Source organism: Crocodylus siamensis, chromosome 7, assembly GCF_052110815.1.
Source record: "Crocodylus siamensis isolate JL-2025a chromosome 7, ASM5211081v1, whole genome shotgun sequence".
Lineage (NCBI taxonomy): Eukaryota > Metazoa > Chordata > Crocodylia > Crocodylidae > Crocodylus > Crocodylus siamensis.
The window spans coordinates 54331377-54352765 of record NC_143401.1 but is presented as its reverse complement, the minus strand read 5'-3'; the positions used below and the strand labels follow the sequence as shown (position 1 = coordinate 54352765).

General features: G+C 44.7%; 1 protein-coding gene across 1 annotated transcript in view; it reads right to left on the bottom strand.

The window, feature by feature from the left end:
• Positions 1–21389, bottom strand: part of COL13A1 (collagen type XIII alpha 1 chain) — a 119720-nt gene that overhangs the window by 29722 nt on the left and 68609 nt on the right. The window contains exons 22-34 of the mRNA XM_090058244.1: positions 20020–20073; positions 16318–16404; positions 15530–15574; positions 12579–12623; positions 11832–11900; positions 11203–11226; positions 10070–10123; positions 9450–9494; positions 4042–4194; positions 3315–3413; positions 2621–2674; positions 2350–2391; positions 1264–1290 (exon numbers count right to left, since the gene is read on the bottom strand). Coding sequence (XP_089914370.1) covers positions 1264–1290; positions 2350–2391; positions 2621–2674; positions 3315–3413; positions 4042–4194; positions 9450–9494; positions 10070–10123; positions 11203–11226; positions 11832–11900; positions 12579–12623; positions 15530–15574; positions 16318–16404; positions 20020–20073 — 798 coding nt within the window. The remainder of the gene's footprint in view (positions 1–1263; positions 1291–2349; positions 2392–2620; positions 2675–3314; positions 3414–4041; positions 4195–9449; positions 9495–10069; positions 10124–11202; positions 11227–11831; positions 11901–12578; positions 12624–15529; positions 15575–16317; positions 16405–20019; positions 20074–21389) is intronic.

Below are 21389 nucleotides of genomic sequence, written 5' to 3'. Positions count from 1 at the left end.
AGCCAGCTTAGGTGGTGGAGCGGGGAGCACTGTGAGGCCAGGCAAGGTGCCAGCCCCATGACAAACTCCTGGACTGGAGGACATGGGGGAGCAGGAGACTGCCATGTGCAGGGCCTGGGGGCAAGGGCATTGAGAGGTAAGGCAGATTTCACCTCCTGGACCAGATAGCAGGTTGCACACGTCTTGGGCAGACCCATGCGCTGGGCCAGTGCAGCAGGGTCCACCCACTCCTGCCTATCATAGTCCAGGAGGTCTCTGACATGGGTGACACCAACCAGGATCAGGGCACAGGGTGCCTCTGCTGTCGACATCCAGAAAGGGTAGTCCTGAGAGCAAGTAGTCCTGAGCTGCTTGCCAGGGCCACTTTTTATACTGCTGGGGCCAGCACAGGTGCTGGCCCCAGGCTCTAGCTCCCCCTGGCTGCAGATCCAGGAGGAGCCAGGCAGGGTTATTTTGCCCCAAGTGGCACAACTTGCACCACAACAAAGTGCATGTTCAGGCATGAGTGCTGAGGCAAAAATCCCCGGCTCAAATTTGTGCCACTTCCTATTTGAGCTGCTGCAAGCACACATGCCTGCATGTGTGAATGTGCCTATGTGTAGATTTGCATAGCTGTGTATCAAGCCTGTACATTTTCCAACCTTAAAAGAGAGGTTTTGAAACTACATAATTGGATGAAAAGCAACATGTTGATCTGGTGGTGATGTTTTATTGTCAAAATATGATGTTTTGTTGAAGCTGAATAACTTGGAATTCACTGGGCATGAATAACTTTAGGCTGGAAATTAGAAAAAGTTTTCTAATCATCAGACAAAACACTCTGGAACAGACTTCCGGTAGGGGTTGTGGAAGCAAAAATCCTAATTAGTTTTAAGATGGACCATAAGAAGTTTATGAAAAGGATTATGTAACATGTTTTTTGAAATAGCAGAAGACTGGTTTGACTCAGGAAGTCCTGTCCAGTTTTGTGCCCTATGTGTTTGTATTTCATGGAGAATAATCAATTTTGATAATACTTCTAAGGTCCAGAGTGGGCCCTCAAGTTTTCTGGCAGAAAGAGAAAGGGAGGCAGACAGATAGAAATCAGAGACCCAATTTTTTTATCTCAAACTGACATAGCTCTGTTTTGCAAAACACATTGAATAGGTTTTACCTCCAGTTCAAAAACAAATTATGAAAACTATAAAGTTGTTACTAAACAGAATTTATCTCCTCTGGCTACCTTGAGTCAAAATGTCAATACTGAATACTTTACAGCCTTACCTTCGGTCCTGGAAGGCCTTGAGGACCCTACATTTGAGATAAGAAATAAGAAAAATGGTATCTTACTAAGCTAGTTTTAAATCACAGTATCCTGGTTCCACATGCAGTGTGTTAACTTTTGTTTCTGACACGCTGGACTCACATACATTTAAATAAACATTGCCTCAGAATATCTTTCTGTCTGTATTAAGATGCACTTCACATACTGCTCCAGTTTGGTAATGCAGAGAGTCTATCCAGGCACAGCCTGACAGTGGCTGTCTGCTACTAAGATTGTCTCCCTGGTTCATCCTCTCATCATATCATTCCCTTTCCTCTAACCCCTTTCTCTTTGCCTGTGCCTTTTCCTTTCTTTACCCTTAACACTCATTGCACAATAGATTTACTCTTGTTTGCAGGATTTAGTATCAGTTGTATGAGTTGTATCAGTTGCCTGCTTCACTCTCTTAGGCTGCGTCCACACAAGCATGGATGTTTGGTTCCTTGGGGACAACTTGCATGGGCACACCTTGTGCCACCACTAGTTATACTCAGGGAATGCCTGTGCCATGTGCCCTTTAGAGTGTGGCAGGTTACCCCAGGTTGGGTAGGGGAGGCTGCAGCAGTCTTACCTGGGATGCTGGGGTCCTCCTGGGGCTGCAGCAGTGACAATCCTGCCACTCAGAGCCTGGCCAGAAGCCGGAGCTTGGCTCTGGCCGGCCAGGCTCCAGATTTGAATGGTGTGTGATGCCCCTGTGTGCACCACTCCACTTTTTTTTTTTGCATGGTTTTTTTTAACCTCTGGATATCCAGGGGTCAAAAAAATCCCTGCGCTGCTCCCTTGCAGTGTGAAGAACAGCTGAATATGCAGTATGTTCAGCCTGTCCAGTATGTTCCGCACAGCCATGCTCATCTGGACACAGCCTCAGTGTTTCCAAGCTTCAGTACATCCAGTGCTTTTCCTCCTCAAACCCTTACACACATTTTTCCATGCCACATTTTATGCAAGTGACATAGTCCTTGGTAAAATCTGTACAGCCACTGCCCCATCATTGTTCAACTTCTTCCTCATGATGCATCCCCCCAAAATAATTAATCAAAACTTACTGAAGCACCAGGTGGACCTTGGGGCCCAGGTGGCCCAGATACCTAAAAATGAAAAGTAAAATAGTCATTCCCATAATAAATGCTGCAGCAAAAGCACAAGCTATGATTAGCGGAAAAGCAGGAAGTTGGGCGGCTCATGAAGCCCGTGGAGATGCTATTGTGTTGGTGATAATGTGGTTTGTGTGGGACGAGCAGAGTTCCAAGAAGCACTGGTGCCAAGATTCAATTTTGCCCCTTCTGATCTTACAGGGAAAAAAAAAACAATACTTACTGACTCCCCTGGGTTTCCTTTTTCTCCACTTTCTCCAGGTTCTCCCTTCTCTCCCTGAAAAAAACAACAATAGAACCAATGCATACAGTAGCACCAATGAGAGGTCTAGCTTCATCACTAGTAATGTATGATATAATCACAATGTTAGAAGAAGAAATCACTCAAAAGTGTAAAGAAGACTTAACATTTATTCATATAATTTACATACAGATGCCTGAAAGTATTGCCACACAGTGGATTTTCTGTGGGGTGTGGACAGTTAGGCTAGTATCTGTTGTTCTTACACTGGCATGCAGGGTACAATTTTCAAAGGTGTCTGGGGTATGTCTCCTCTGCAGAGAGCAGTATGGTGTAGAGATAGCCAAGCATGGAGCTCAGTGTGAGAAGCAGAGTAAACTGACCTGCAGCAAACTGCATGCTGCTGTGGCTGGATTACAACTAGTGTCTGAGCTAGATCATTAGCTATCCTATACCACACTGGAGTCATCGATGTAGACAAACATGATATAGGAGTCCAAACCCTATTAGATTTCAATGAGATTTAAACCAATTTTCAAAAGTGACATAAGGACTTGGGAGTCTCAGGTTTCTCAGTCACTGAAGTGCTTTTGAAAATATTAGCCTTAGTATTTTGTACTTTCTGTATCCTCTGCTTAACCCATCTTAAAAAGTCCATGTTTCTTTGCACTCTTACTGTAAGTCCTGGAAGTCCAGTTGGACCCGGTAATCCAGAAGATCCTGGTATCCCTTCCTCACCTTGTTCTCCTTTCTCCCCGGCTGGGCCATCGAGACCCTACAGAGCAAGAAAGACTTTTGTTTCTTTCAGTATTTAATCATGCAAATGAGAGAGTGACAACATTGAATCAAAAGGTGAAAAGCTCTTTTTGTTCCGTGAACTTTGGTGGTAATCTTTACCCAGGTGACCCATGAAACTTGTTCCTTCCCTCCAATAGAAACCCCTTGGTTACTAGTGCAAATAAGGATATACATGTGCTTAAATGTTTTACTTCCTGAAGACCTTAATAGCCATTGTGAAATGTTTTATTTCTGCAACTCTGGGTATTATGCCCATGCTTAATATGATGCTTACACTGAAATGTTTTGCTGGATTGGTGCCATAATCTCATCCTAATACTAACCATAAGATGGTGGATATATGTGGAATCTCATGGAAAACATGTTCTATAAAGCATAATTAATTATCATTTAATTTGGAGAACCTATTAAGACGTGACACTCTGCTAACAGCTGGGAGTCTCTACACTTACATACAATGTATGCTACAGTTGACCCTGTCCCTAAATTTTGCGTCTGAGATTCTCAGTGTTCAAGGGGGTTCATATCTAGACATTTCTGCCCATTTCTGCTGTGAACTTCAGCAAAGACAATTCACTGCTCTAAGGTGCTTAGTACCTACTCACCGGTGAGCCAGCTTGTCCTGCCTCCCCTTTGTCTCCTTTCAGTCCTGGAGTCCCCATAAGTCCAGGCTCTCCCTTTAATCCTGGAGGTCCATCCTTTCCTGAGGGCCCTTGGGGACCAAGAGGCCCCATTTCTCCTGGTTTACCTCGTGGACCCTAAAAAATACCCATACCATTAAAAATAGTACTCTATACAGTTAGGTCAAAGGGCCTCCCAACCCTATCAGTCCACTGTGTTAGCATGATTAAGCCCCCCATTTACATTTGGGTTGACTGGGAAAGCTCTTTTGAAACAAGTCCAGGGTGGCACTTGAACTGGAGTCATAAGACAACACCTTAATCAAGATGTTTCTGCTGTTGTTTACAACTTGGGAAAGAAATAAAAAAGATTAGGGCAGGAGTCAATGGACCTAACTGTCATTATTCCAGCAATGTGAAGGGGAATGTGCAGTAAATGTATTGTACAGAGAGATAAAAAGTCAAGGACTTATTGAAAACAAGACTCAATCCCTATTTCTCAGTTGTAACATTCGTTGTAGGTTGTCTGAAACAAGTGGTGGAGTTTACTGGTACTTTCATATCAACTTTCTTTTTTGCAGAAAAAAATGGTTTTTACAACTGCAATTAACCTTTGAATAATGGGAAAAACATTACTGCAATTGCTTTACGTAAAAGAGATGTATGACTGTTTAGTGAAAAGGCAGGTGTGACAGGGAACCCCCTACCTCTGTTACTGGAAAGTAGAGCACAGGGTTGGATAGGGAGAACAATACCAGTGTAGCCTGCAAAAAGCCTGGCATGTGTGGCAGGCTCACTGCTTTTGCCTGGCAAGCCTGGCTTGGAGAAGGACACTTTGGATTGGTGGAACATTTCCACCAATCAGGTAACACTTGGGAGAGGCTTACCCCGCCCCTACTGGGGGTGGAGTGGGGATGAGAGGAGCCCCGGGACCTGATTGAAGACTGTGCTTCGCAGGTCTGGCAGACTTCAGGGGCAGGGCCTCTGGTGTAAATAAAAGCCCAGTGTGCTCAGCATGCTGGGCAGATGTAGCGAGGGACTCAAGAAGAGCGGAGCCAAGAAAAGCTGGGGAGCTCTCCCCCAGCAGGCAATAGGCCCAAGGCTCCTGAAGCCGCCACTGGAGCAGCCTTGGGAGCAGTGCGAGACTGCTCGGGCTGTTGATGGCACGTGGGGACTGTGCGGGGAGACCTGGTCCTGGGAGCAGTGTGAGACTGCTTGGGCCCATCATGGTGCACGGAGCCCAGGCTTTGGGAGCTGCAAGTAGTGGCTCAAGCCTGCAACCCTGGCAGGGCCAGGGGGCCACACAGTGTACAGGAAAACGCACAGGGTAAGGGCCTTGGGGCTGCAGTGAGGCGACTCAGTCTCCATCTCCTGGCAAGTGGCCAGGTCCCCTGGTGCGCAGGGTGGTGCACAGGCCCAAGCCTTGGGAGCCAGGGAGCAGTGGAGGCTGCTTGGGTTAGCCACCCTGCATGAGGATGGCTGGCTGGATCCTGAAGGGCCTGGCCTGTGCTAAAAGAGCCCTCAGTGCCAAAGCCAGGGCATGGGGAAATAGTAGTGCTGCAGTGTGAGGCCCAGCACCCAGAAGCCAGCAGCGGTGGTGCAACAGCTTAGCGGAGCTGAGCCCTTGGTGCCTTGAGCAGGGTACAGGATGGGTAGGAACCCAGCGGCGCGGGAGAGGCCTGCAGAGGCACTCCAGCAGAGAAGACCCCATCAAGCTGCACCCTGACCACCACCACCTTGGGTCCCACAGGGGAAAGATGTTTGGGGCGGGCAAACCCAGAGAAGGGGCTGGGTGAGCAGCCCTCCCCCCCCGCCTAGTCAAGGCCCTAAGGGGAGGTGCTTCCTGGACACCCCCCGAAGGGACCCCATTGGAAGGAGGACTATCTATCTCTTGCCATGGGTCAGGGACTATATTAAGGAATAGATGTTATTAAGATTGTTCATGTTTGCACCTTATATTTTGTAATTGAAATGTTGTATTGTGATGTTGTAAATAGTGTTATTTAGGGTTTGACTTTGGTTATTGGTTAATGTTCACTGTGTAAATATATGTATATGGTATTTAGTTTTATGTTTATGTATATTATAATTCAATAAATTGTATATAGTTAAGAACTTTGGGCTTTGGCTAACTCTACAGAGGAAAGAGGGATTCACTCAAAATTCTGGCATCCCTCTCACAGCACCCCCTCCTGCCTACCCATCCCATCCTATTGAGAATAGGGCACACCCTTGGGTGTACCCAGGTTACACAGGTACAAATAGCACAGCTGAATGGGCTGCAGGATCCAGACGGCAGACAGCAGAAGGCTGATTAAACTGGGCCCTGTTAACAGAGAGCTGGGTCAGATGAGCAAAAGAGGAAGGAGCAAGGGGCCATATAAACATGAGCTTGAGGTTCAGATTTGCCCAGCAAAGCCCAAATCCTCAGAAAGGGAGGAAGCTCTGTGGAGAGCTTCAGAAGAATAAACAGTTTTGTGGTATGCATTTGGGTTTTGGTTGAATGGAAGCTTGGGTTGTGGCTATGGGGGTGGTTTGGAGCCCACAGGGACCTCTAGGAGGTAGCTACTTCTTTGAGCCCTGCAAGGGACAGACAGATAAAAAGCAGCACAAAGATCAGGGGCCTAAGGCTGGGATAAGCTGCTTTAAAGAAATGGCCAGGAGGCGCCATAAATGAAATCAGAGTAATAAGTGTGGCTGGAGGCTATTATTATAGTGCCTGAGGCAAAACTAAGGCCAGGGATCAATGTTTAGGGTTTATATGACCCTGCCTGCGTGAGAAAGTAGAAAAACTCTGAGGACCGTCTGAAAGGGGGTGCATAGGGAAGCAGGACTAGAGACAGGCCCCAAGGACTGGGTGTGGGGCAGAAAAGTCCTAGGAATGGAGTTTAGGGACTCGGAAGGCACAGGGACTGAGCTAAGAGAAAAAGCCCTGAAGAAACTCATCAGGCCTTGGGAGAAAGCCTCCCCCATTACCTTAATACAAGGTGTGGCAGGCAAGAGGCAGGAAGTTGCAGGGCAGTGGGGAAGAGAGCAAAGAAGGACAAGTCGGGCTGCTAGGGGGTACCATGGCTGGCCTCGAAGGTTAGGTCATGTCATGGAGAATTCATCTTTTCTACCTAAACATCTTTGGAAAGTGGCTTGAAAACACTGAAACTACTGCAGTTTTGTTACATAAGGCTGACATATGCAGGCCACAGAAATAGTACAAAGAAACCGCATCACAGAGCCTTACTCTATGTAGTTTGTCTCCACATCCATGTAAAAGAGGGTTTGAATGTCAAGTAAAAGGGCAGAGGCAGAGTCTGTGTATAAGGGAAGCTAAGAAAAGAGAGTTATTTTTATAACTATTAATTTCAGGCTCAATCCTGCTAACTGCTGAACATTCTGGACTCAATCCTGTAAAGCTCTAGCCCAGTATTTCTCAACCTATGGGTCGTGACCCAAAAGTGGGTTGCAAGAATATATGAAAGGCTCACAAACAAGCTTTAAAAATGGAACAAACTTGAAAAATGGACTCTTCTTTAAAGGAGAAAAACATGGGAAACTCTGACTTTTTCCTTGCAGGCTGGCAGACTTCCAGCCTGCAAGGGGCTGCTTGGGGACCCCCATGCCCCATGCATTCCGCCCAGCCCCACACACTAGGGGGCTGAAGCCTGGGGGTGGGGAGCAGTGGGTCAGGAGTGAGGGGCACTGAGTTGGGACTGGCCATTGGTGTTTACAAATGAGTCCTGGTACAAAAAAGGTTGAGAACCATTAATCTAGCCCATGAAAATCAATAGAAAGCTTACTATCAACACCAAAGGATTTGGGATTAAGTCCTGACACTACAGTTCAGCAAATTATTTAAGTATGTATTCCCCTCTAAGGATGTGAACAGCTTAATATGTTTAAGCACTGTGCTGAATTAAGGTTATCTATGCTGCTACTTAAATCCTTCCAGAACCAGAGTGTTCAGCAGCTAGCAACCCCAATGGATGTGCTCTGCTTTCACATAAATTAAATATGAGTCATGAGTCAGACCACTAGGCCTGTGCGAAGTAGCTAGCATTCACTTCAGATTTGGATTGGGCTGATTTGGTTCGATTCAAATCACTGTCCTGAATTGATTTGGCTGAATCTGATTCAGAGATTTGGCTGCTGCTGAATCCGCCGAATCAGACAGGCCCCATCCCCTGCCCACTCTCCCAGCCCCGGCAATGCCTCCCCTGCCTGCCCCAGCTCCAGGCTCTTTGGAAAAAAAAAACAACCCACTCACCAGATGCTGCCCAGAGGGGGGCGATCCCCACTGCCCCCCACTGCCCCATGCTGCATGGGGGGCTCTGCCATGGGTCCCCTGATCCCCATGCATTCTCCCAGCCCCCGCATGGCTGCTCTGCCCACCCCAGCTTCTGGCCCTTTAAGAAACACCTTCCCCCCAAACCCCAGAGTCACCAGTTCCTGCCCAGCAGTGGAGTGATTCCTGCTGCCCCGCACTGTGTGGGGGCTTTGTCACAAGCCCCAAGGCTGCTGCAGGAGCTGGTGAGTTTGGGGTTTTTTTAAGTTTTCCTTTCATAAAGGGTCGGGAGCTGGGGTGGCCCAGGGAGCCATGGGGGGGAGGGGATGGGAGAGTGTGTGGGAGTTGGGGGGGAGGGGAGAAGGCAGGGGATGGGGCCTGACGGAGGTCCTCCCATGGTTCCCTCCCCCCTCCTCCAGCCCCCCCACCCCTTACTTACAAGCTCAGAGTCCAGGTCCAGCTCCCTGCTGCAGTGGTCGGGGACTGCCCGAGTCACTGAAGCACTCTGAATGTTTTCCAAATCAATTCAGAGAGCCTTGAATTGATTAGGACCTTTTAATTGGTCCCCTGATTCAGTTTGGATTTAGAGATTCGGCCTCCGAATTGGGCTAAATCTCCTCCGAATCGAATCAGCACTCAAAGGTTCACACAGCTCTATTAATCACCACATTAGGGGGCTCTTTCATCAGGCATGTTTGAGGTGAATCAGGCCCTATATTTTTCACCCACAAAAAAATATACACGTGAATCAGTATGTGGCTAAATAATTCTTAGCCATGCATTTCTGATTTTTAATAAATTATTGTTATGAGAGCTGGTAAAGAAATTCCACAGTTCAATTGTTCATGTCCCCTTATCTCCAAGATAAAATTTGAAAGAGATTTTTGCAACACTTTCCACTAGAATTAATCTTGTTCCAGCATATCTACCATGTTGGTTAAAACTTTTCAAAATGTTATTGAGCATTTTTGTTTAAATTTGGAATTTTAATGGAAAAGTGGACCATTTTTGCATGTTTCAAACAACTCAAACTACTACCAGTTATCTTTTACAATGCCAAAGCTAGCAACAGAATAAAGTTTTAATAAATATGTACATAAGGAACTACTCATCTTACCTTTTCCCCATCATGCCCAGAAGGCCCTGGCAAGCCAATTTCACCCTAAATAAAAAAACACCACAAAACATTTTTTTAAAAGTACTGTTTTGCCTATTTTTACATTGGGCTTAGAAATCAGAGAACAGGGCTGGGTGTCAGAAATAATCAGCACTGATACCTCAGGGGGCAGCCAGGCTCTCATTGCTAATAATTACAAAAACAGAGGGGTCAAAAGCTTAAGATAACAGGACTCAACCACATAAGCATTATAGGGGTTAATAACAACTTCATCATTGCATAGTTTTTCATGCTGACTGGCAGATTAAGGTCTGAACTATGTTATAAATACAACGTAATCCAGGTACTGAGGTTAGCTACAGTACGCAGTCAGTTGAAGGAAAATGGGAGTAGAAAGAATTATAGACTTTCTTCAATCACATCTGTGCCTTCATATAGTGGGAGCACAGGATTTCAGGACATGAGATATAGAAAGGAGAATGAAATGACTTAAGGGACTGTAAGGTGTAGAATGTGTGTTAGAGGCAGACATAGAATACAGCAGCTGCAACTATTCTAATCTTTAGATTCTCATGCTTTTCTAGATCTCTATTCACACGTCACAAGGGGACAGGTAGTACCTTTTGTCCTGGTGGCCCCGGGGGTCCAGCTGCTCCTGGAAGTCCAGGAGGTCCCTAAGCAAGAAAAAGCTCATTTTCACAATAAGTCAAAGTTTTTTTTTTTATTTTAAACCCAAACAGCTCTTCAAATAGTGGAACAGAACAGCGGTGTTTCCTTTAAACATATCCAGTGGGACTAATGAGTAAGCCAGAGGCTCCTGAATAATCAGCAATGATAATTCAAAGTAAATTGTAGCTATATAGTATTTCTTGCACACAAAAAAACATTGCCATGAAAACAACAGTTCTTTTTAGCTGCTTCAGAAAACACAGTGACTTTAAATCTCTATTTACAGCTGATAACAAGAGTTTTTTCTATTAACAGAAAAATGGTACCCAGATAGAAAATGTGGATAATAAGAAAATGTTAGCTTGCTAAGTTCCTTAGTGGAGGTTGAGTTTAATTAACAGTAACTTTTATCCCAAATTCATCATGTGTTCAAATGGCTTCAAAAACTCTTCAAAAACTTTGAAGTGGACAAAGATTCTGGATGCCTCAGTTTTTGTGTGCCTAATTTAACACATTTGTTACTACAAAGCAGGGCACTTGACACCTGAAGCACCCAAAATAAAAGGTTACTTAAAAAAATTAGCTGACATATGGCTCCTAATGTGCACATTTACATAGTATCTGGGTGTTACATGCAAAATTAGACATCAGAGTAACAAAAGGCTGATGACTGCCCTAATTCTTCACCTCTCCAGAGGAATATTTGTTAGTTATCTTCCAAAAGTAAGTGCCAAACAATTATATATTCCTGTTACTGGGGAAAAGCCTGCTTTAAAGAGATGAAGTTTTCAATGGGCCTTGAAAATAGCACAGCTTGGGCCCCTTTTGACTTCCACTGGGTTCTCCTCATTTAGGCCAACCTTGCTGAGTGCCTTAAGAGCCCAGTGCTGCATTTACAAAGCAGGGGAAATATTAGTACAAGAATATAACACAAAACATGTCTTTTTGGCTGTCAGCATTGCTATGTCTCAGGCCATGACTGAAAAAGTTTGTGCTAGTTTGTCTGACTTTGTCCACTTTGCTTACGACTAAATTCCATTTGCTTGTCCAAAAACAAAATACCCAGTCAAGAATACAGACTCACCATCAGGGCCAAGGTTCGTATTTCCTAAAAATTATAAAGGAAGGAGTAAAACAGAAATAAAATTACAACTTGAAAGTTAAGTGATTTTTATTTGTTTTCTTTTATCAGTAATGGCATAAAAGCATCATGTATACTGAATAATATTCATTACTCTTATTATGGAAGAAGAACTAGGAAGGACCAAACTGACATGTTTAGTTTTGTCCATACTTGATGCATCTTCGTTAGACGTTTACTCCACAGTTGACTAATTAGCACTGCAGTAAACATATTGGTGTCTACACGTCCATCCCTGTTAGGCTGCAGTAAACTAATGTCAGCAGGATAGTACTAGTAAATACAAATACTATCCTGCTGTGGAGTAAAAACTCCATAGCAGTGCATATGTAGATGCTGGAGTGGCTGGCTGGGGCACAAGAGTGCATTTGTTCCTTGGTCCAACCATCTCCCAGAACTCCATCACTTAGGGTACTAGCCTGCAACTTTGCTGAAGAGCTCTCAGTTGCCCCAGAGCAAAATGAGCTAGAAAGAGCTAGGGTGTCTAAGAAAAGGTCCTTCAAAAAATAATGAACAGCTTACTCCAGAAGTCACTGAACATGGCTCCCAAGATACATGTAGCAGTTCCTCACCTGTAGAGCATCATTGATATTACCATCATAATCCACCATTTCATCCTTTCCTGGTTCTCCTTTGGGACCCTATAAAATGAATCAGAACTCCAGTCAGGGCTCAACCAGCCAATACAGAGCAGAGTTGCCCAAGGATGTAGTTCCCCCATAATCTTCTCTGAGCTGAAATACGGATGTTCACCATGATGTGAAGGGGAGGGGGGGATGTGCTTAGGGAAGCAATTTCATGGCCTATATTTTTTAAATTTAAGTTTAAAGAATGATCAATAGATATACCTATGGGGATATTTTTGTGGCTATCCAACATCAGTATGTAGTACAAAGAGGATCAGCATTGCTGCTAGCTCAGTTGTTCTGCTGAATAACTAAGCTGTGGAACAGAATTCAGAAATTTGACCTGTGGCAATTTTCACATTTGAACAGATAAATATGAGTGCTCAGGTTGACACATGCTGGCCAAGCACCTGTACAGAGCATATACATTCAGCTGTTGATGCCCCAAACTAGGTAGTATAGGTGAGACTTACAAGTAGGCTCCAGCTGCTTTCCCCCATTATGACAAGACAAACTAACTATAAACAAATTTAATTATGGTAACGGGATTTTGGGAGACAAAAGAAACACAAAGTGCACTCTGGTGTAGCTTAGGTACACATTAGGATCAGACATATTGTCATTTGCTCTTTCTAATATTTCTCATTTTTTTCATAAAGGAAGACCCAGGTTAGTTGGGTAAGTGGCACCTACCCTTGGACCAACGGGTCCATGATCTCCAGGTGCACCGGGTTCTCCCTGTAATAAAAAGGGCACTGCATGTCAATGCACCTTATTTTATAAACCTAAACTTCAGAGGCTCTTGATGTCCGGAGTTTTCTGCTGTCTCTGTGAGGTAGCATAGAGCTAGTCTGTGTTCTAAAACTGACCCTCGAAAAGGGATTGAGCATATTTTGTCTCCTCAGGTTCATATCCCACAGATGGAATTATAATTCCTTACTCTCTCCTTGGGAAACTACCCCTTTAAATCTATTAACAATTAGCCAATAAACAAAATCGTTCGTTTTGGAACGAGCAAAACATATAACTTGTTTCAGGTTAAATGCAACATCCTGACACGATCCCTTTTTAGTTTGCTGAAAAATAAAAATAAAATTTCATTTCAAAAGTGACCCCAAATGACGTTTTAATGATTTTTTCCAGTTCAGCTGCCAAAACTGAAAAATTAATTATTCCCATGGCATTGGTCAGATTTAGATGTTGGGACACTTGACATAGAATGCTAAATGTACATCGAGTGAAGTGATTCTTACAGGAAGAAATGCTCTCATTTTTCAATGGCATGAATTTTCATGGATTATATCTTTATTAGACCAACTGCATGGTTGGGATAGACAACAAGCTTTCAGGTATCATGATTCCCTTCCTCATGTCTCATTGTTCAATGCCATTGGTGAAAATAATAGCATGGTTTTCCTGTCCAATACATCACTACATATCAACCCCTTTTGCAGTGCCTGAGATTCTTTTTTACAGCAAAAAATTTTGCTAAACAAAACTGATACTTTCAGGTCAGAGAGCTGGACGTAAAGAAGCCATATGGTGTTTTTCCGATGATAAGTAACACTAAATGACTGATCCTCCTACATGCTCCATTCGCTACTCTTAGACATCACATTCAAAGATGGAAAATAATTAGCACCTTGATTTATATCAAAACATTGTCCATGCAAATGTAGGGAGGACATCAAACCAGAATAATTTCCCTTATACTCTGTTGCATATTTGGCCCTTTATATTATTTCTTTTCAATATACATTCCTCAATACAATTACATGCACACTCACACTATATGGATATGAAATCCTATATGCAAGTATCTTGCAGCTGATAATTTGGTAAACTGATAATCTTGTATGGTTTTCAGATGAGAACAGAAAACTCATGTTCCATAAGGGAACTATTATCCACAATCACACATGCTACGTTAACATATTAGGCAGTAAATTAAGCTTCTTGTCGTTTTGAATAACACTCAATGCAGTAGGAAATATAGCTAATATTATAGCTTTGGAGTAGACGAAGCAACACTTTCCACAGAGCAAGATATTTTTAACATTCTTTATACCTTAGTATGATGTTCACAGACTGTTCTGAGGAGGTGGTTAGCCCAGTGAGAACCCAGAAGACTTAAAATGATTTTGATCTTCCCTGTCCTCTTGACCCTTTAATCCCAGTTCCTGATGCATTTCTTTTTGGCTAGGGACAGACATTCAAAAAGCCTAAGCCTGAGCTGATCTAATCTTTGCTGGTTAGTCTAACCTGGCTAGGCTAAACCAGTTTGTAACTGTACAGACATCCCCTCTGGAATGAAAAAATGCAAGCACATGCCTGTGGTGTCTCAGGCTAGAAGCTGAGGAGCACTAGAACAGCCCTCCCTTCCCTTATACAGTGCTGAGCTGAGGCAGGGTATAGCCAGGCCCCAGCAGGACGTTCTGATTAGGGAGCCCACTTCTCCCCCCACCCCACAGCCCAGCAGGGAGTTCCCTACATAGTGTTATCACCCCTAACTCAGTGTTTATCAGCTCTTTAAGAAAACAACAGCCTCTCTCCATTAGTTCAAGCTCTTCTTGAACAGCTTTTCCAAGAAAGGAATGGAGGGACATTACCAGCTACCTGTTGATTAGCTCCACAAAGCCCTAAATTGACACAGTCCTGTCTGCCTTTTTCTGTCTCCCACAGCACAGACCATAGCCTACACGTGGTATGCTAGCTAATGCTGAGAGGTGTCTGTGTAAGGCAGAGGGGAGGGGGGATCCCTGCTTCATCAGGGAGTGGTGAAGGGGAGTGGGGGAGCAGGAGGAAGCCAGCCAGACCCTGCAGTACCAGCAGTCTTTGCCAGAGCTGCAGCCAGGGAGCAAAGGGGAGGGGCCAGCCCAGCTCTCTGGAGCAGAGAGCCTTGCCCAGCCAAGAGAGTGTGCCAGGATGCTGGGGGACTCTGATTTAACTTAAAGCAGAAAGGGGCCTGGGGCTGACATTGCATTAAACCGGTTTGACCCAAATCAATTAAGTCAGATACTACATTCAACCAAATTTCCCTCAAACCGGTTTTGGCAATTTTCAAACTGGCTTATGTGCACAGAATTTGTTATGTTATAGGTTTAAACCAGTTTCTGATCACTTAAACTGGTTTATGTGTAATGTCTGTCCCTAGCCTTTGAGATCAGCATTTCCTCTGTGCTGCAAGCCTTTTTTTCCACGCAGCTTTTTCTATATGTCCCTTTCCACAGTCCCTTGGCTCCTCTGTCCTGCTGTGGGTGACCAAAATGTTGGGATGTACCCCATTTGGTTAGCTTATGCAGTGGCAACAGCTAAATGTGGGATGGTGTGCCAGCCAATCCCACTACCTGCCCTCTAGCACTGCATGTCTTTCTGCTTCCCAGAAATACTGTTGTGTCTAGGACTTGGGCTCACGGGCCAGTTGGTTAATGATATTCTGTTTGCTTTGCATATGAGAGGTTGCAGAAAATGTAATGTGTATAGGAAAATATATATCTTTCTTTCCATGATTGGCTATAGCAATCAGTTATTTGATTAGGGGAAACAGCTGCAAAACAGTATTTTTCCCAATTGCTGCATTCTAACTGAGCTCCCTGTCTTGGAATCCTTCTCAGAGGTCCCATTTGTTCCCATTCCCTTCATACCTTTTCTCCCTGCAGTCCAGGCTGGCCAATGTCACCAGCTTCTCCCTTAAAAAAAGTTGGGGGTGGGGGAAGGAACAGATCAACATAAATGTGCAGAAAAGAGCGATTTCAACAATGGTGAAATGATTAAGCCTGATAACAATTAAAATTGATGGAATTCCACTAAGATAGGTAGAATTATACTATCTTAACATTCAGATTTCTTTTGGCAGTCTCAATATCTGGGGTAAGTTCCCATTTTTCCACTACTTCTGGATAAAGGTATGACTCAGCATGAGTGAAAGTATCAGAATTCAGCCCATTAACACACCTCTTAACACATCCTGAATAGAGCCAGTCTTAGGAAACTAAATCCTTTAACTGTCCTTTGCCATTAAGCAGGATTTCTGATCTGCTAATTGTCTGGGAAGGAAAGTATGGATAAGAGTTGGTTCTCTGAAGATCTCAGAGTTCTGGTACACAATGTTCACCCTGTCTCATCTGGCACATATGGCATCAAAAACTGGTGGTGATTGTGGGGGATTGTTCATTTACAGCCCCTGTAGAAAAATAATTTAAACACAAGTAGAGTTGTTTCCCTACAAATTCAGTTAATACATGTTGTAGCCTTCGATGTTTAAAATAACAAACTAAAGAACCCTGTAGAGCCTGGCCAGTTTATGAAATCTTGGCCTAAATCCAGTTGGGTGCAGATGAATGCAAACTTCACCCTCTCTTCAGCACTCCATGCAAGGCACATATCCCATACAAAAGATAAATATAGAGTGTGTTGGGGGCAATATACACACCTTTGGTCCTGGGGCCCCAGGTAATCCTGGGGGTCCAGCTTCTCCTTTACCTCCCCCGAGCACATTACCAGCATCTCCCTTCTCTCCCTGTTGGCAAGGAAAAATAACCCAGTCAATTAAATTTGTTCACCTCCTTGTAACCTCACCTGCCTTGCTGGTTGTTTTCAGAGTGGGTTGGGGGGTGAGGTGTGAGCAGTAACCCCAGTAGCTGGCTGCCCGATGATATCCTGGAATGCAGGTGTAGTTTATTTTGTTATTTATCAATGAATATGTTTAGAGTGAAAACTAACAAAGCCAGCCAAAGCTGCAGCTGCTAACGCCTCTCCACCTTTGGCTGTAGCACTCTGTCGCAGGGCACCTGAAATGCCCTGCTCCTAGAAAGAGGGACAGGTGCCAGTTGCCAGGGCAATCACAGTTTGGTCAGCTGACCAGAAGGGGGCAGAGCCTGGCCTATATAAACAAGCCAGGCTGAGGCCAGAGACCGTTTCCCTCTGGCAGCTGAGGAAGTTAGAGCTCTGCTGAAGCAGGCAGGGTAGAGAAGCCCGATGGTCTGAACAGCTACCGGGTGGAGAAAGCCCTGGGAGGGATTTGGGAGGCTAAATGGCCTGATGGTTTAGAGTTTGTTTTAGCCAGGAGGCTTAGCTTTGCATTGTAGCCGGTTGGCTCATGTTATTACATTCTGTTGTTTGTTGTTACACCAGAGGACTGGATGAGGCTGATAGGGGTTGGAGGAGGCCTCATGGGGGGCTCCACGGCAGTGTGGGGACCCCGGTGCCAGAGAGGGCACAGTATTCAGGGATGCACTGACCGCTGCCCTGAGAAGGGGGATAGTGGAATGGGGGCCAGGTAGGGTCGAGGCCGCCTGAGCCCCCACAGGAATTGTAGACCCGAGGAGGGGATTTAGGAGCCAGGCATGGCTTTGGCCACCTGAGCCCCAATGGTGAGAAGCCCCAGAGGGTGCTTGTGTTAAGGCCAAAGGAGGGGATTCAGGGCCAGGTACGACTATGGCCACCTGAGCCCCAATTGTGAGGCAAGGCCCCAGGGTGGGCAGAGAGCACGGGAGAAGCCAGGGAACATCTGTGAGGATGCAGGCCATCTGAGAAATTGACTAGACAACATCCGGGACATCCACAAGGCTTGGGATGTGGTATTAGGGGTGGTAGGAGCCACGCGTAGCCCTTAAGGCGTGAGGGCACCAAGTCACCCTAGACGGGGCACAAACTGGAGTACGTCAGGGGTACTGTGTCAAGGAGGACTAAAGGCAGCCTCCCTTTAATACTCTTAATACTCTTAACATCAAAGACATGTCAGGTGAGAACGAGGGTGCATTGACAGCAACTTGGGACAGTAGGGGGCGCCAGGAGAGATCACGGCCACTCTTAGGACCCTGCCCCGTGACACACTCCATTATCAGATTTGAGTACAAGGTTCAGCCAAAGCACTGCAGACAGTACTGTGCTGCCAGCACTCTAACAAGGAGTGCTTCAAAACTTCTCCACTTCAGGAAGTGATATATGTGACCCCCTTTGTGGGGGGGAAGGTGGGGGGAGAACCTTCTAGCATCACACAAAATCCAGCCATTCTGTTTACCCAGTCACTCTGGATAAACTCCCTGCCTGGCCCAATCTAGCTTCTTTCATCTCCTATTGCTTTTCACCTCCTACCTCTCCAGCAATATATTTGATAGCTTTGCCGTGTGAATTCCTTTCTGCTTTTGCAGCCCACAGGGTGTACCAATGTACATTTGCTCATGGTGTTTCCTCATTGTGCCTGAATCCTTTTCTACAATGACCCTGTGTGAAGCTTCGGTCCCTGATTCATTTCAGCAGCGATTCGGCCCAATTCGGTGGCTGAATCTCTAAATCCAAATTGAATCAGAGGACCATTTAATCTCTCCAGTTGAATCGGAACCCTCTGAATCAACTTGGAGAAATTCAGAAAGATTTGGCAATTAGGACATAGACATAGCTTTAAATGTTTTTTCTACATACCTCTAGGTAGCAGGTGGCTCATGAATGCTGCGATGCTGGGGCACATGGAGTGTCCCACAGGAGCATGGGGGACTCCCCAGTGTGCTTGGCAGCAGACCCAGAGGTGGGCCAGAAGCACTGCACTTCTGGTTCACTTCCGGGTCCACTGGGGAGCGCACTGGGGGCCTCTCATGCCCCCTGCCTCAGCAACTGGTGCCTCCTGGGTCTGGGGGGGGGGGCACCTGAGGTCCTCCTGCAGCTGATTGCTAAGCCAGGGGGTCACGGAGGGGCCCCCTGGCGCGCTCCCTGGCAGACCTGGAAGTGGCCTGGAAGTACTTCTGGTCCACTTCCAGGTTCGCTACCGAGCACGTAGGGGGGACCCCTGCGCTTCTGTAGGACATTTCATCCACTCCAGCACTGCACTGTTCATGAGCTGCACTGGTACCTTGAGTTACGTAGAAAAAACATTTAAAGCTGTGTCTATGTCCAAATCGCTGATTTATCTGAATCGGCATCGAATCTTCAGATTTGGATTCAGCCAAAATGAATCGGGGACAGTGATCCAAATCAACAAATCAAATCACTGTCCCTGATTTGGGCCAAACCCAAATCGAATAGAACCCACTTTGTACACCCCTACTTTACAGTAGTATATTCAATCTATAGCCTCTTTGCTGACTTTCCATAAAGAATAAAAATCACTGCCAGTTGTGGCTGAATTTTGGGGGGAAGGCGTGTGACATATACTAAGATCTGTATTAAAACCACTAGTTTATTTTACATACAGCATCCAATAAAGAATATTCAGTTACCACTAGTCTGAGCTGGATTTTGAAAACAATGCCCTGAAGATGAAAGAATGTATTTTCCTATAAGTCCCTTAAATTGCTCTTCCTTCCTACTGTATAGACCAGATTCATCATCGTTATAAAAATAGGTATGTCTCTGGTGCCTCTGGTAGAGTTGACCCCATTAAGTCCTCATATATTTGATCCTCAGTGTTTTATTTCTGGGTGCATGACATTGTTTTGTCTTGTTTTTTTTCTTTAAATCAGTAGAGTTGTCATTCTAGGTACTGAGTTATTTTTAAAACTTGAATAATCATTTTAAATAATACTGTTAATATAAGTTGTACAGTATTTTGCTGCTGCTTGAACTGGCCTTGAAAAATGATAGCTTGCAGCTACTGAAAAGGGAGGTATTTTAAGGTAGGATGAGGAATCTTGTCCCCAAAGAATTTATCCTTCTTTCCTCAGGGGAACCATCCATAGAATCATGTTTTTCTTGTCTGAAGAGCCTGCTTCTACCATGCAGCTAGTGTAGAGAAAACATGGTAACTATATGCCAGTGTATTTGTATATGTGCATTTACATGCATGTGTGCAAGTGTGGGTGTACGTGTGCATGCAGTCTACAGTCTTATTTATATTATAAAGCTCTGCCCTCATAGCCAGTGTTGCTCTCCCAACAGAAGAAGGCTTCTGCCTGCAAAGCTTGTTTTTTCAGGGGAGCTGATGTAGCTCTTGCAGCAGACAATCTCCTTCTGTTGAATGCCTGTGTCCACATCAGGAGGCACCGATACCAAAGTACTGCATTAGTAAGTAGCAACAACCCAGTAGCATAGGCAAACCCTGCAGCTGGTCCATACATGGATGCAAGCTGCCTGATGCCATACTGAGGGGAAAACAAACTGGGATGAAAAGTGACAGAATAGGTCAGAGATTGTGACAAACCTTTAGTCCGAGGAGCCCAGGCAAGCCAGGATCACCGGCTTTTCCTTTCTCTCCCTGTTGATAAAAAGCAGATAGTTAGGGGCTGGCTCTTAAAAGAGTTTTCTCCCTTGCAACGCCAGCCCAAAGTGGTGGGCAGATGTCATCTGTTACAATGCTGGAGTATTGCTAAAACTCCCTTCTTTTTTTTCTTTTTTTTCTCTGTGGGATTTTCTTCTAAGAGGCAATCAAACTTTTCAAAGTTGGAAGGTGCCTCTTTGCCAAGACTTCAGGATCTGCTTATTATGTTAACACTTTCTCCTGTCAGTGCTATCCTTTCCCCTTATGCCTTATGATCTTATAGTTCTAGATTTTTGCATTTCTTTCTTTGTTTACCCCCCCCCATTTTTCCATGTCTTTTTGCCTCAGACCAACACAGCTACCAAATAGATCCTTTATGATCTTAATGGCATTGGCAGTTCCTTCCCATAGATTTTTAGCAATAAAAGGCTGCTGTACCCAACCATGTAAAGAGCCATTCCAAACTTTAGAATTAAACTTTAATGGAGTATTTGCCTCCTGACTTGTATTGTTTGTTTGATTAAAACCTTAGTTTTCCTCCAGGTGCAATCTTTTTGTATGGTGTGAATCCAAAGAAACCTGTTGGATTTACATGCATCAGAACATGAAACGGTTGGGGGAGGTAGGGAGGTGCTGGTATAGGATAATTATAAAGGGCGACTCTTTACATATGACTTGTCCCTAGTTAAACCTTATTATTATGCAGGCATTAATTATTTTAATAAGTGTAGTTTTTGCAAAGTCCTAAAAACCAACATTTACAAACTCACTTACATGGATTGCTCTAGGTGTTGCTAATTGTTTGTCACTTATAGTTATGCTCATTCTATAGTGCACTCTCATTCAGCACATTAATATTTGAAAATTAGCAGCAGACAAAAATCCTAACATGGAATCAAGCAAAAGAGACACTTCACATCCTCATTTCCATTGCATTTAAATGAGCTGTGATAATTTCCAGCACTGCAGATTGGCCCTGGGAGGTGTCAGTTCTTGAAGTCATCTTTGAGGCGATCTTGCACCTCATCAGGAATCTTAGTGCTCTGACTGTGCAAGAACTCTAAAACAAAGTTCTACTAGTTACCCAAATACAAAGCCTTTTTCAGCATCAGGTCCCACGTAAAACTTCATACACTTGTGACTAGATAGCATTGTGCAGCATGGCTTGATAATGTGATACCACCAGACATTGCCTGAGGGGTGGCACTTGAAATAACTTTCCACATCAGTTTTTAAAGATGTTACTGCTCCTGCTGCCACCACAACTGTTTACAATGCAACTACAGTGCACGACCCAACCTGAATGATATCTT